Source organism: Natator depressus, chromosome 1, assembly GCF_965152275.1.
Source record: "Natator depressus isolate rNatDep1 chromosome 1, rNatDep2.hap1, whole genome shotgun sequence".
NCBI classification, from domain to species: Eukaryota; Metazoa; Chordata; order Testudines; family Cheloniidae; genus Natator; species Natator depressus.
The window spans coordinates 232,370,241-232,385,447 of record NC_134234.1 but is presented as its reverse complement, the minus strand read 5'-3'; the positions used below and the strand labels follow the sequence as shown (position 1 = coordinate 232,385,447).

Below are 15,207 nucleotides of genomic sequence, written 5' to 3'. Positions count from 1 at the left end.
GTAAAGCCATTACCATTCAAATTCCTGCTCAAGGTCCACTTCTAGCACGATGTCTATAAGATTGTATCCACCTAATATTGCTTCGGTCAAAATCTACATTAAGGCATCTGCTGCTATGTGATTTTTCTTACCAGAGAGTCTGGAAGTTGACATGTTTGTTTTTTATTTCTCCATTTGAACTAGATATCTTATAAATAATAGCAAAGGCCATGTCCCCCAAAATTGCAGACTGCTTTATAGTCAATCATGTGTTTGTCTTAAGTATGCATCAGAATGCATCAGCTCAGTGAAGGAATGTAAAGCCACGTAAAACAAAGGCCCTCATTTCTTGGCAACATCTTTAGGATGGTTTCAGAGTAGCAGCCGTGTTAGTCTGTATCCGCAAAAAGAAAAGGAGTACTTGTGGCACCTAAGAGACTAACAAATTTATTTGAGCATAAGCTTTCGTGAGCTACAGCTCACTTCATCGGATCTAATACAGAAAAAACTGTCTTCATTTCATGGACCTCAAGACAGCATTGGTTGCACAGCATATGTGGAAAAGCCACATTGATCCATTGTGCTATGTTAATTCCTTAAAGATAGAAGTTGGAATTTCCTGACACGAGACCCACAGAAATGTAGATGAGTAAAGGTGATGGCCAGAAAAGCATTCAAAACAATTCATATAAGCAATACAGTAGTTTGCATTGTATATAAAGATTTTCCTAGTGCTAAGCTTTCAGCTATGTGTGAAATGATTTAGGTTTAACACCCATCTAATTTCACAAAGCACTGGAACAATGCTTGGCAAAGGCTATGTGGCTCTGCCGTGTTTGAAAGAGTTCTAGCTGTATGGCCATCACTATAAGGCAGATCACTGAATTCCTCCCTGCCAAAAAGCGTGGTCCAGGTAGCCAACAATGACCTTCCTGAGGATCTCTGCCTGAATTCCTTTGATAAATATCAGGATTAGCAAAGGCTGTGAGAGGTCTGAAGCATAGCAACTTCAAAACAGTTGGAAGTGTTTAAATAGTTACAGTACAAAGGTGCACTGCAGTATTCCTATTCAGCCAAAGGGGCCTGATGCATCCTTTAGGCAAAGTCTTGCTACTTTTTAAGTATTGTTTGTACCACTCCCAAAGATGAGGCTCAAACACAACGCAGATGGACATGGTCCCTGCTCCAGAGAGCTTACCAGCTAGGATTTAGAGCTGGCACCACAAGTGAGAACCAGTACTTTTTGTAGAACTAACAAGTTGAGAATATTGGGATGACAGACCTATATAAATAAGATCATGGAGTGACTCTTTTAGCTCAGCATTATAAACACTGCTTTTTAAAAATCTTAAAGTGGGATTTTTAGAAGCACCGAGTTGTCAAATTTCTATTGCCATAGACGCCAATGGGAGTTTTATCTTTGACTTCAATGCGAGCAGAATTAGGCCCACACCAAACACTTTTGAAAATCCCACCCTTCATTAACTGTCTTCCTATAGGCTCTGGCAGAAATTAGCTTTATCTTGTTTTATACTTAATTGTTTATTACAAACTATTGATAGGCATGCTTACCTCCACTATGTTCATTTTCAAATCAGTGAATTCATACAGTTTCCTGTAAAGATGAATGTTTAAAGAAACATGCAATTCAAATATATCACAATGCTTCCTAATTCAGTGGCAAACATATCATTCGTACAAGCTATACAGTGAAGATATTGCTTGTATGTATGGAGTAAACCTCTGAGCAATATAGAGCTATGGAAAATATTGTCTTGCATATAATATATACCACTGTTTTCTACTGGATTGAATAAGATCTATTCTAATAATTAATGGGCCATCTAGTAGCTGTCTTCAAAGCCTGCTTTGTTTGTCATGTACAAATCAAACCAAAATATGTGAAAGAAACCAAATAAATAGGATTCTGACGTACTTAAAAGCAGATACATGGGGTTTAAAAGTTGTGAACCTTTTTTATGAAACAAATAATTTGAAATAGTTTTTTAAAAACCCCTAATGATCTCATCCCAAACATGAACTATTGTATGAATATATTTTTTAAAAAATTTGCTTCTGTTTGTAAAAACAGTTTCAGGTCAGTATCACTAGATATCAGTGTTATGTAACGGCTATAAAATAGACAACCCTTTAAAAAGAAAAAAGACTTGATATATGGTAGTTTAGATTAGAACCAAGAAAATAATTTGCAGTGAAAAATTTAGCCAGTGGATTTCACTTTTGTTTATGTATCAATGATCTCTTATGATGTTCTCTTTACATTTTTCTTGAATGTTTTTGAAAGTATTGAATAGCTCTTTGGTCTTGATCTTCCGGTTTGTCTGAGCGCTGCTTGACACAGGACCCAAGTGAGCGTCAAAGATGGCCCTGTGCCACCCTTACATTCCCCTAGTCTTGAGGCTGCCTATCCGGCCCCTGGTGTAAATTAGAGTGACCTCAGAGCTCTTCTTACTTTCACCTTGTTGCAACAAGCCCCCTAAAGGACTGTTCTGGGAGCTGAGACTGTAGTCAAGTTCAGAGGTACTCCAGCCATGCTCTAACATACCATCTATACTAGGAACTGCAAGGGCATGACTTAGGGCTGGCCCCATTCCACCCTGGAGATTTCCCAATAAACCAGTTCCACTGTTAAGCTAGAGCAGAAAAGCGGGAGGATCTGGCCCTTTGTCTGTTGACCGTGTGCAATCCGTTTATTGTGGTTATTCAGAATTCAAATTGTGTTTTTTAAAGAGCTGGCTGAGGAGCTCACTGGACCATTAATGTTGATTTTCAATAAGTCTTGGAGCACTGGGGAAGTTCCAGAAGATTAGAAGAAAGATAATGTTGTGCCAGTTTTTAAAAAAGGGTAAATGGGACCACCCGGGTAATTATGGGCCTGTCAGTCAGACATCAATACTGGGGAAAATAATGAGCTGGCTGATATGGGATTCAATAACTAACTAGAATTAAAGGAGGATAATGTAATTACTACAAGTAAACATAGGTTTATGGAAAATAGATCCTGTCACACTCACTTTAACTTTTTTTTTATGAGATTACAAGTTTGGTTGATAAAAGTGATAGTGTTAACGTAATATACTTAGACTTCTGTAAGGTATTTGACTTGGTACTGCATGACAATTTGATTAAAAAACTAGGACAATATAAAATTAACATAGCACACATTAAATGGATTAAAAGCTAGCTAACTGATGGGTCTCAAAATAAAACTTTAAAAGGGGAACCGTCATTGAGTGTATCTGTTTCCAGTGGGGTCCTGAAAAGATCGGTTTTTGGCCCTACGACATTTAATATTTTTATCAGTGACCAGGAAGAAAACATAAAATCATCGCTGATGAAGTTTTCAGATGATACAAAAATTGGGGGGAGTGGTAAATAATGAAGAGGACAGGTCACTTAATACAGAGCAATCTGGATCGCTTGGTAGACTGGGTACGAGCAAACAGTGTGTGTTTTAATACAGCTAAATGTAAATGTTGGAACAAAGAATGTAGATCATACTTTCAGGATGGGAGACTCTATCCTGGGAAGCAGAGACTCTGAAGAGATTTGGGGGATGTGGTGGATAATCAGCTCAACAAGAGCTGAACAGTGTAACAATGTGGCCAAAAGACCTAATGCCATCTTGGGATGCATAAACAGAGGATTTTTGAGTAGGAATAGACAGGTTATTTTACCTCTGTATTTGGCACTGGTGTAACTACTACTGGAATATTGTGTCCGGTTCTGCCCACAATTCAAGAAGGATGTTGACAAATTGGAGAGGGTTCAGAGAAAAGAGAGGAGACTGATTAAAGGATTAGAAATATGATAGACTCAAGGAGCTCAATCTGTTTAGCTTAAAAAAGAGAAGGTGAAGGTGTGCCTTGATTATAGTCTGTAAGTACCTACATGGGGACAAATACTTAATGATGAGCTCTTCAATCTAACAGAGACAGGTATAACATGATCCAATGGCTGGAAGTTGAAGCTAGACAAATTCAGACTGGAATTAGGGCGTAATTTTTAACAATGAGAGTAATTAACCATTGGAACTGTTTAGAAAGATTCATGGTGGATTCTCCATTACTGACAATTTTTGAATTAAGATTGGAATTACTTTGGGGAAGTTCTATGGCTTGGGTTATACCGGAGGTCAGTGTCAATGATCATAATGACAGGTTTCAGAATAACAGCCGTGTTAGTCTGTATTCGAAAAAAAAAAAGGAGTACTTGTGGCACCTTAGAGACTAACCAATTTATTTGAGCATGAGCTTTCATGAGCTACAGCCTATCCAAAGTGACCACTCTCCTTACAACGTGCATGAAAATCAAGGTGGGCCATTTCCAGCACAAATCCAGGTTTTCTCACCCCCCCACCAGCAGGAGAGTGAGTTTGTGTGTGTATGGGGGTGGGGGGGGGTGAGAAAACCTGGATTTGTGCTGGAAATGGCCCACCTTGATTATCATGCACATTGTAGGGAGAGTGGTCACTTTGGATAAGCTATTACCAGCAGGAGAGTGAGTTTGTGTGTGTGTGGTTTTTTTGGGGGGAAAGGGGGGGGTGAGAAAACCTGTATTTGTGCTGGAAATGGCCCACCTTGATTTTCATGCACGTTGTAAGGAGAGTGGTCACTTTGGATAGGCTATTACCAGCAGGAGAGTGAGTTTGTGTGTGTGTGTGGGGGGGTTTTGGGGGGGGGTGGGAAAGGGGGGGGGTGAGAACCTGTATTTGTGCTGGAAATGGCCCACCTTGATTTTTATGCACCTTGTAAGGAGAGTGGTCACTTTGGATAGGCTATTACCAGCAGGAGAGTGAGTTTGTGTGTGTGGCTTTTGGAGGGGGGTGAGGGGGTGAGAGAACCTGGATTTGTGCAGGAAATAGCCCACCTTGATTATCATACACATTGTGAAGAGAGTGGTCACTTTGGATGGGCTATTACCAGCAAGAGAGTGAGTTTGTGTGTGGGGGGGCTGAGGGTGAGAAAACCTGGATTTGTGCTGGTAATGGCCCAACTTGATGATCACTTTAGATAAGCTATTACCAGCAGGAGAGTGGGGTGGGAGGAGGTATTGTTTCATGGTCTCTGTGTATATAATGTCTTCTGCAGTTTCCACAGTATGCATCCGATGAAGTGAGCTGTAGCTACGAAAGCTCATGCTCAAATAAATTGGTTAGTCTCTAAGGTGCCACAAGTACTCCTTTTCTTTTTAATGATCATAATGGTCCCTTCTGGCCTTAGACTCTATGAATCTGGAGTATCCATTTAACCATACCTCCTTTTGTCACACTGTTGGGTTCCTATTATAGAAATCTCTGATCTGCCATACAGAATAAGATACTGGATTTTTTTCCTTCTAAACTAGGCAGTCCAAAATAAGCATGGACATCACAGTGATGTGTTTCTATAGCATACACCGGACCCTCGCTAGAAAGCGCGTCTATATAACGCAAATTCAGATATAACGCAGTCGCGGCCATGGATCCCAAAATTAAGTATAGTACAGTTTTTTTGAGTTTTAAGTGACCTTGGTGTTCATTACCTTATCATTCATGCAAGATCATTGGAGGAAAGACACATATACTGTATCACAGTCTGACGAGGAATTCGACTTAGAGGGATTTACAAAGGAGGAAGTTGGAAGAACAGACATGGAGTGGATGCAGGAGCTGGCCCAGCAAATGTCTGGGCATGGGGTAACTGTTCTGCCACAAAATATTGAGTCAACGATTGTGTACGTTACTGAGTTAGCCTGCTAAAAAAGCATCAACGTCATATTTCTATAAGATTTTCCCCTGGGCAGAACTCCCCAAGGTATGTACGAGTTTTTTGTTCTACCATCATCGCCATGCATGTGTGTAGTTGCATCGCCGAAATAATTTAGTCAAGTCCCTAAGATGTTTGCTGTAGGCCTAGAATGCCATACAAATGTAATGTAATAAAAATGTATTTATCTTTAGAAAAATGTCGGGCAAAAGGAAGGCTTACTCAGTGAGGGAGAAATTGGACGCTATTGAATGTCTTAGAAATGGCGAAACCCAGGCAAAGATTAGCTACGATATTGGCATTAATGAGTCCACCTTTCGTGGATGGCTAAAGAATGCTGACAAGCTTGGAACTTACATGCATAACCTGGATGAAGAGCATGGCCTTCAAAGAAAACGAGCCCTTTTAGCGAATGATGCCGATCTTGATTCTGCGGTGTACATGTGGTTTGTGCAAGAACAGCAGAAAGGCATTCCAATCGCTGGTCCGCTTATAGCCATGCAAGCGGAAAAATTTGACAGGGAACTTAATAGCGAATTCAGCAATTTTAAGGGGAGTTCGGGTTGGCTATGGCAATTTCAGAAAAGACATGGAATCTCTCAGATTGCAGTTTCAGGAGAAAAATGCTCTGCTGACGCCGACGCCGTGCAATCGTTTCCTGCAAAGCTGAGGGAAATTTTACAGGCAGAGGGTTACTTGGAGAAACAGGTTTACAATGCAGACGAAACAGGAATTTATTATAAAATGTTGCCCGATAAAACCCTGGATGTCAGAACAGATGAACGTAAGAAAGAAGGATATAAACAGGCAAAAGATCGCCTTTCTTTATCGTTTTGTGTGAATGCAACAGGCAAGCATAAATTAAAACCATTGTGCATTGGAAAGTCTTGCATGCCTCAGTGTTTTCATCATGTAAATGTGAATTGCCTGCCATTTTCTTACAAGAACTCCAAAAATTCCTGGATGACAAGTGAGATTTTTGAACAATGGTTTTTCACCGAATTTGTCCCTTCAGTGCGAAAGCATTTGTGGGCAAAATGCTTAGAAGAAAAGACCATTCTTTTACTAGACAACTGTCCAGCGGATCCTCCAGCTGAAAGACTCAGAACCTGTGACGGTAAAATACAAGTTAAATACTTACCTAAAAACACAACTTCCAAAATCCAGCCGCTTGATCAAAGTGTTATCACCATGTTTAAGCAGCACTATCAACAGAATTTGGTATGACAAATGACAGAAAGCGAGTTGTCTGTCACTGATTTTCTGAAGAAGTTGACTATAAAAGGCTTCTTTTACATTGGTGGTGATTCCCGGAATTTATTACGCTTTGAAACAATAAACTGCTGTTGGATGGTGGGACTGAGAGAGTCATTTGGCCACCTGCTCCTGGAAGAAAATGAGGAAAGCAGATCACAGTCTGACGAGGAATTCGACTTCGAGGGATTTACAGAGGAGGAAGTTGGAAGAACAGACATGGAGTGGATGCAGGAGTTGTTCCAGCAACTGTCTGGGCTTGGGGTAATTGTTCTGCCACAAAATATCGAGTCCTGGATAAGAGGCGACGATGAAGCAGAAGAATTTAATGGATGACCAAATGCTTCAGGCAGTACGACCAAACAACATTCCAGAAGCTGAAGAATTGGCCTTCGCCGAGGAAGAAGAAGAGGAAGATGAAGTGGACGTCATTCCAACGTCAGCTGCGACCGTAGCCGGGTTAGAGACTGCTTTGAGACGCAAGACGTTGAGCCTATAAAAATTATGCAGCTACGTAGTCTTTTGCAGTTTGCTAAGCGGAAGCAGCACAGCAGCAAGAAGCAAAAGCAACTCACCGACTTTTTAAAGAAAAACTAGACTAGTTTATTGTCATGTCTACTTTAAATCTCTAATAAAGCAACACTTTTTTTTCTCATTTATTGTTTCCTTCAAGCATGAGTTTATTTTCTAAGGTTTTCTATACTTTATGGATGTGAAGGAAATTAGCGCTACAAAAATTTCTATATACATATTTATATATACAGTGTAAATAAACGTGTCTATGGCATTCCATATGCAAAGATAGATGTTTCTCTATGGCATTCCATACGCGAAGATGGAAGTTCATGGCGCCTGAAAGTGGACAATCGAAACAAAGCACACACAGCATTTAACTGAATTTATTAAAATCGCTTCCGTTTCAAAATGCAATTTCCACTGACGCCTGTGGTGAGTACTGTGTCTTGTAGACTCGTTTTTCACGACAGTTCCGAGTTTTGATGCTATCGTTAGCCTGCTATAGCTTGCAAATACACAACTACATATACCTGTACTGAAATTTCAGTCACAAAAATATAATTTCATTTTAATGCGGTCCCCGCTATAACGCGGTACTTGGCATGGATCCCAAATCACGTGTTCTAGTGAGAGTCTGGTGTATTTAGTTATCTGTTAAGGTGTCTTCTAGTAACGTCCTGTTATGAAGTTATCAAGTTTTACATTATACAAAGTTTAGCATGGACTGGGGTCCATATGCATTACAGAAACAGAAATATAATAATAATAATAATTAATAATTAATAACTAGTAGCCATCTAGCACTTTACATCAGATGGAATGTAAAAGCCTACTGAAACACTGATTTAACAGTCTGTGTTGCATTCCATTGGCATGTTGATTTTGCACCATAAATGAATCAATTTGCAAGAAAATAATAATCAGTGACTAGCTGATGCCATACAATTTTGACGTTAAAGTTGCAGCTGTAGTTGTGGGGGGTTGTCATTCAGACAGTTGCCAAATGTTCATTTTGTGGGCTCCCTTAGCTAATATGACGGGGCATAGCGGTCCTCCTACTTAAAGTTTATGTGTATACTAATTCTTCTCATTTGTTTGTAGGTCTTATCAACATTCCTGCTGTGGCCTTTGGGATATTCTCAGGAGGACTGATCATGAAAAAATTCAGGATTAATGTTTTGGGGGCTGCAAAGCTGTCCTTGGGATCATCCTTCTTTGGTTACCTCTTGCTACTTTCATTATTTGCAATGGGCTGTGAGAACTCAGACGTGGCAGGACTGACTGTGTCTTATGAAGGGTATGTTGGAAAGTGCAATGTTGAGTGCAAAGTTCCATTTTAAAGCAACCTGCTTCCTCAAGGTATTCACATTTTCTGTGAATATACTCACCCAGGATCTACTCCAAAGCAACCAAAGTCTTTCCATTGACTTCAGTGGGATTTGGAGCAGAGCCCAGAATCCCTCTGTAATTGTTTTTAGCGCCCAAGCCCTTATTATTCTCGATGCAGGTTATTCCTGTGTAGATGTATCGAAATTCATGACATTTCCTGTGAATTTTCTGATTGGGGAGTAGAGCTGTGCTGCTCCTCACAAAAAGCTAGGGGTCCCACCCCTTTTAATCTACAGATCCCTGGAGAGCTGAAGAGCAAAACGAGCCAAGAGGCATCCGTATCGGTGTTCCTTGCTTCTGTGTGCTGCTGAATACCCCTGGCCTCTGGACATGCCAGCTGTAGGGGTCCCCCAGCAGGACCACTGTAGAAATCCCTTCAAGGTGGAGATTTTAAACTGCGGAGGGTGAAATAGTGCAAGTTACTCGACACTCTGAGTGAAATCCTGACCCCACTGAAGTAAATGGAAGTTTTGTCACTGACTTCAATGGGGCCAAGATTTCACACTCTGTCTACAATAATCTATACCAGTTTCCCCAACACGTTTTGATAGACGAATCCAATTGAACTTGACTAGTTGTCGCTCCCATCCTCCTTGAAACTCTGCTGATTCCCCACCTCTGAGAGCCCTCCATGGGGCAAAGATGGAAAGGGTCAGCACAGTACGTGAAAGTGGCTGCATTCCCACTTTTCACACCATTGCAGTTGAGATCTGCAGGCACAAGCTTCCTTATGCTTGCGGCAGCAGAGGTGACCACAGGGACTTTCTAGATGGGCTTTCTGTGCTGGCTTCTGCAGCCACTCCATGAGTGATGCTCCCATTGAGGTCAAAGGAAGGTCTGTAGATCGAGTGGCTGCAGGGTCAGGTCCTCAACTTAGATCAATCCATCTGTGATCACTTTCCCACCTCTTTTTCAATAGCTTTTTGGTAGGGATGATTTTCCCCCTTTGCCATCAGAGTGACCAATGTTCTGAGTGTTTGGGTCCAATTTTGTTTAATTGCATTGTGCCCCAGATGTTTCAGATGAATATTTTAGAAAATAAAAATAATCTGTCAGGAGATACATATTGTTAAAACACTTGTTAACAATGTCCCTTTACTAAAACATATGCTGTATTTTAATAGGCTTGTCATATTGTAGAATACTGTTTGGTAGCAGAGAGGAAACATTTGTAAAGGGAAGTGGAAAGAAAACATTTCAGTAGACTAAAGATACAAGGCCACACTCAGGTGCATCTTGCTGAAAATATAACTCAGGGTTTGAAGACATTTCTGCTTAAAGCTGCTGAAAAACAGCATTTCATTTTGTTTCTGCGGTTTGTTTTGGTTTTTGTCAGAACGAAACAGGTCTCTAGCTATGAACAAACCCTCTTTTCTGAGTGCAATTCGGGATGCATATGTTCAAAAAGTGAATGGGATCCTATATGTGGGGAAAATGGAATCACCTATGTGTCGGCTTGTCTTGCTGGTTGCAAAACATCCAATGGAAGCGGAAAAACCACTGTAAGAAACTTTTCTATCATCATTTATGATGCTTTGGTCTGTCTTAGCCTCGCTAGCTCTGTTATAGTAATTGAATTGCAATTCTTTTTAAAGTAGGTATCTATGAGTTTCCTTAAGTTTCTTGGTTTTTGGCAATGTGCTACAGAAGATTAGAACTTTCTAGGGTATGCTTTTTTGTTTTCGTGGAAAATGTTCTGCTTTTCATAAATTGAAAATGTAATCGTATTTGGAAAAAAAATTATTTTTGAGTTGTCAAAACCATTATCAGTTTGGGGGTTTTAAACAAAAACCTGAAATATTTTGTCAGTAATTGGACATTTCTTTGGAAATTTCTGTTTCAAGAAAAAAGACTTTTTTAAAGCAAAAACCATAACTTTTCAACGGAAGACTTTTGACTAACTCTAGTTTTGGACTGCACACAGATTTTGACTGTCCAAGGGTCTGGAAGAATACAGTGTACAATATCGTAACATTTTAGGTGGTCATTTTCCCTTACTCCTCTGCTATACTTAGCAATCTCAATAAACGTACACTTCTACCTGCTATATTCCAGGTGTTTTATAATTGCAGCTGTTTGGGAATTACAGCATCTCCATCAAGAAGCTCCTCAGCAGTGATGGGAGCATGTCAAAAAGGAAAGGAATGTCCAAAAATGTTTCTGTATTTTCTGGTAATATCAGTCATCACTTCATATACTTTGTCAATAGGTGGTACACCTGGATACATATTACTTCTAAGGTAAATAGAGATCATTTCTTTTCATATTGGCAAATGTTTTCAAGGTGATATTAAAATCCATTTTCTGTCTTCATTCATAATCTTGGGTGTCCTTTCTGACAAATCTTAAAGGTAGCGGAAAGAGATTTCAGAATGTTTTTTAACCGTTAAAAAGCATCCTGACAAAACTGTGTATAGCAATATAAATGCTACCAGCTAAGCTACATTGTGCTGCTGATTAGATTATACAAATAGCTTCATATTTAGGTTTATCATCAGAGTACATATGCTCACTTTGTTATAAAAAATAATACTCTGGGCTTGATTCTCATTTACACCAAGGCCACTTCTTATAAGCTCTTATAGCTTATAGTGGAAACTTACATAACTTTAAATGCCCTTTAAACTGTCAGAATGGTAGCAAATGACCTTAATGTACGTGAGACTCAAGCCTTGTGTGTATGCATAGTTAGTCAAATTTTCATAGGTACTGAATACCCACAAATGCCATTGATTTAAATGTGTGTGTGTATGTATTAAATAATTACAAAAGAACCTAGAACTAGGATCAAACTAGAAGCTGAAAATTCATTCAGATCCTCTCCTTAGGATTCATGACAAATGAGTAATTCCATATTATCTTTTAAGTAACATTACAAAAGTAGAATTTATCTGAATTTTTTTTATTGTGTCAATAACTGCCTTTCACAGAGACAGTCATATGTAATAGTGGGCCAGTGGCACCATGACTTATCCAGTACTGAATAGAGGCTTGCAAGCTAATTTTCAGAAAATATATGGGGGATATAATATGACTTGTGTATAATCTTGATTGGTTCAGTTTCAGTCTGCTCTCTCTGACTTCCAAGAACCTACATTTTAGGCATCAGTCTCACTGCCTCTTGGAAAGCTTTCGTCTTCAGTTCCTTTGGCCAGACTCCCTTCAGCTTCCCTTGCCTAGCTTCCAAAATGCAAAAAAAATAACATCTAGGTAACAGAGTGCGGTGGGTGTCAGATTGTATTTCAAGTTGTCCCAACTTTTGAAACTCATCTGACATAGACCCTTTGTCATTGCAAGAGTTTAAGTATCATCCTGGACAGACAGTGCTAAAGCTGGAAATACTCTGAATATCGGGCTTTATGCAAAAATGCCACCATGACATACTGAAGTAACATAATTTCAAGTGTGATTCTAGCATAATCCCAGAAATACGAGTATTTTTCCAGTGGAATATTGGAGCTCACAAGAGAACTACTTCAAACCCTAATGGTTTCTTTTGTTGCAGGAAATAACTTTGGCAAAGAACAATCTTATCAGAATATATTTGAGTTCTCCTTACTCATGCAAGTTGTCCCTCTTCAGTTAATGCAACCACTCACTTGAGTAATGACTGCCCATACAAATGAGGGGTTGATGACTCATGCTTTTGCCTGAAATCTTGATGTATTGATGATTTCAAGTTCAATATCACTAAGAACCTGTCTATTCTTGTTTTGTTTGTTTGCACCAGTTTCGTTTCAAACCAGGGTGAGCTGCCTCAGAACAAACCCCTTCTTACGGCAGGACAGCACATTTAAGAGGGGAGTTTGCATTTGTGTAGCAACACCAAGTGCAAAAAATTCCCAGTACAGAACGAGCACTGGTCATTGTTGGAATGAGTATAGGAAATGTAAAAGCTCAGCGTAATAAATTATTAAGCCACCATTTAAATTTTCAACTCAAAGGCATCTATATTTCTTATCTGAAGAAGATAGAACTCCCCGTGTTGAAGTCGGTTGAAGTTGCCTGGACTCCACACACCTAGAGATTTGCTACCATGTGATTTTTCCAATTTCAATTATCTATATGGAGCAGTTTTGAAATGCTTTCAGCAATAATCACAAATTTAAAAAAAAAAACCTTTTCATTATATAAATCAAAAGATAAAACTTGATACACAAAACTTTGTTTGCATATAATTTGTAAACAGAAAAATGGACTATATTTATTTTTTAAAAAAAATCAGTTAATTTAGTCAATTTATTGTGAGCCAGATTCTGATGCCCTCACTCTGTGAGTAATTCCATTGAAACCGATGGGAGTAATTGCAAACTACTCAACATGGGTAAGGGCATCAGAATCTGGCCCCTAGAAAATTAACAAAATGACTGAATTTTAAAAAATAAATCAGTTCATTTGTCTGTTCATGAATCATTTCCAAACACATTTGAATTTTTATGAACTTGCTCATTACTGTGAAAATCATTCAATGATTGGCTTTCCAAGGAAATTTTTGTACACAAAAATGAGCTTATGTTCACAGAATGCGAATGTGTGCACTTTAGAAACAAAATTACTGCCCAAGTGAATTTGCAGTTTTCATTCAAGCAACCGTTTTGCCAATGATTTTTTTTTTTTTTTGGAATTTTCAGCCAACTCTAACATTAAAAGTTGGTTCTGGTACTCGGTACAAACTGGCAGAAATATGAAATGTGAGATCCAAATGTGCCATATGAATGCAGAAGCTAAATCCCTACAAGACTTTAAGATTTAGTGACATTTACTTCAAGGGTGTCCAAGATTAAAATCAGTGAAATGTGCTTATGCCCAGTGACTGATTCATATATTGTAGTATTCCTTTAAAGGTATTAGGCTAATTAGGATTGCCAAAGGACTTTAGAAACTATTGAAGGTATGTGACATTAATGAAATGCAAACGGGAGTAATTTAAGTAAAGGCATGCTATTAATAGAGGGCTATTAAGTGAAGAAGGGTCCCCTAAGTCATCTCTGAATGGACTGGCTTTCAGTGCATGGGGAAATATAGCTTCTATTGAGGAGCTGATATACTAGTTAAACAAATGCTCTGATGAAATTTTCAGTCAAATTGGAGCAACTCCTTAGTATAAGGAATAATTTAAATAAAGGAGCAATTTAAATATAAAGACGCAGATTTCAGATACCAAATCTCTCTTTCTTGGTTTCCAGCATCTGAATGTATTAATTTTATTTGTAGATGGGGCTTGATTCACTATTTCTTTGAACCTTTGTGTCATCATTTACACCAGTATAAAGTGAGTGTAAAAATATGAGATTATTCTGATCTATTAATGTTACACCTACTTTTGTACTGGTGTAAATGACTGCACAAGGGCAGGGCATTTGAGAATCAGGCCTATAAATGTGGTTGCTAAGAAATTCTTTTGACTTTGGATACTTCTCAGTTATGTTTTTGATGCAGGCCTTTTGTGTACTTTTGAGCGTTAGTTAAATAGATGGAGGGCCAGGTTATCATTTACACTAAGGCTTCTTGACACTGCTGTGGCCGTCTAAAGGGGCCTGAAAGTAGTCAGTCAGAGCAGTGTAAATGATGGGCCGTAGTGTAAATGAGAATCTTCTGAAGAGGCTTTAAAATTCTTTTAAAATACCCATTGAAGGGATGACTTCCTGGAATGTCTTTTCAAGACACTAGATGACTGTTTCTTGCGGTATGTCATTGCTGCCATCCTTAGATAATAGTCTGGAAATGGTTTTGAGGAAAATAATGAGTCTTCGTAGGTGACTTTGCCCATAGTTGTGGGGAAAGGGATTAATCCTACAAGGAGTTAAACAGTTCCTGAGTGGGTCTGAGCACCACAACCCTTGATTTCAGTGGAATTTGTGTGTTCTTCTTAGCTTTCAGGAGGCACCCAGTACCTTGTAGGATTAAACTCCAAAACATTTTATTTATCCACAGTACAGATTTAGCTTCAGCCTTCTTTTTGAGCTACATATGCTTAACAGGATGGCCAAGACATTAATAAATTGTATTATTAACTACCATTAACACGAGGAAATGCATGTATCAGGTAGAGCAAAGCACTTTGACACATGCCTAATTTTAAGCACATCCATAGTCCTATTGATTTCAGTGGGACTATTAGTATGCTTAAAGTTAAGCCTGTGCTTAAGGTCTTTGCTGGTTCAAGGTCAGAATGTTTGTTTGCTCTGTATGTATGGGCATGACCCTGCAATCCTTGTGATTGCAAAACTCATTTACTTACACCAGAGCTATGTCCATACTACTAGCCATCACGATGTTGAGTCAAAAGGCTTTCAAAATG

General features: G+C 39.0%; 1 protein-coding gene across 5 annotated transcripts in view; it reads left to right on the top strand.

The window, feature by feature from the left end:
• The window catches only part of SLCO1C1 (solute carrier organic anion transporter family member 1C1), a 47,860-nt gene that overhangs the window by 29,676 nt on the left and 2,977 nt on the right, over nt 1–15,207 (top strand). For all 5 annotated transcript variants that reach the window (XM_074938003.1, XM_074937997.1, XM_074938010.1 and 2 more), the window contains 3 exons: nt 8,619–8,814; nt 10,243–10,408; nt 10,962–11,146. In XM_074938003.1, coding sequence (XP_074794104.1) covers nt 8,619–8,814; nt 10,243–10,408; nt 10,962–11,146 — 547 coding nt within the window. The remainder of the gene's footprint in view (nt 1–8,618; nt 8,815–10,242; nt 10,409–10,961; nt 11,147–15,207) is intronic.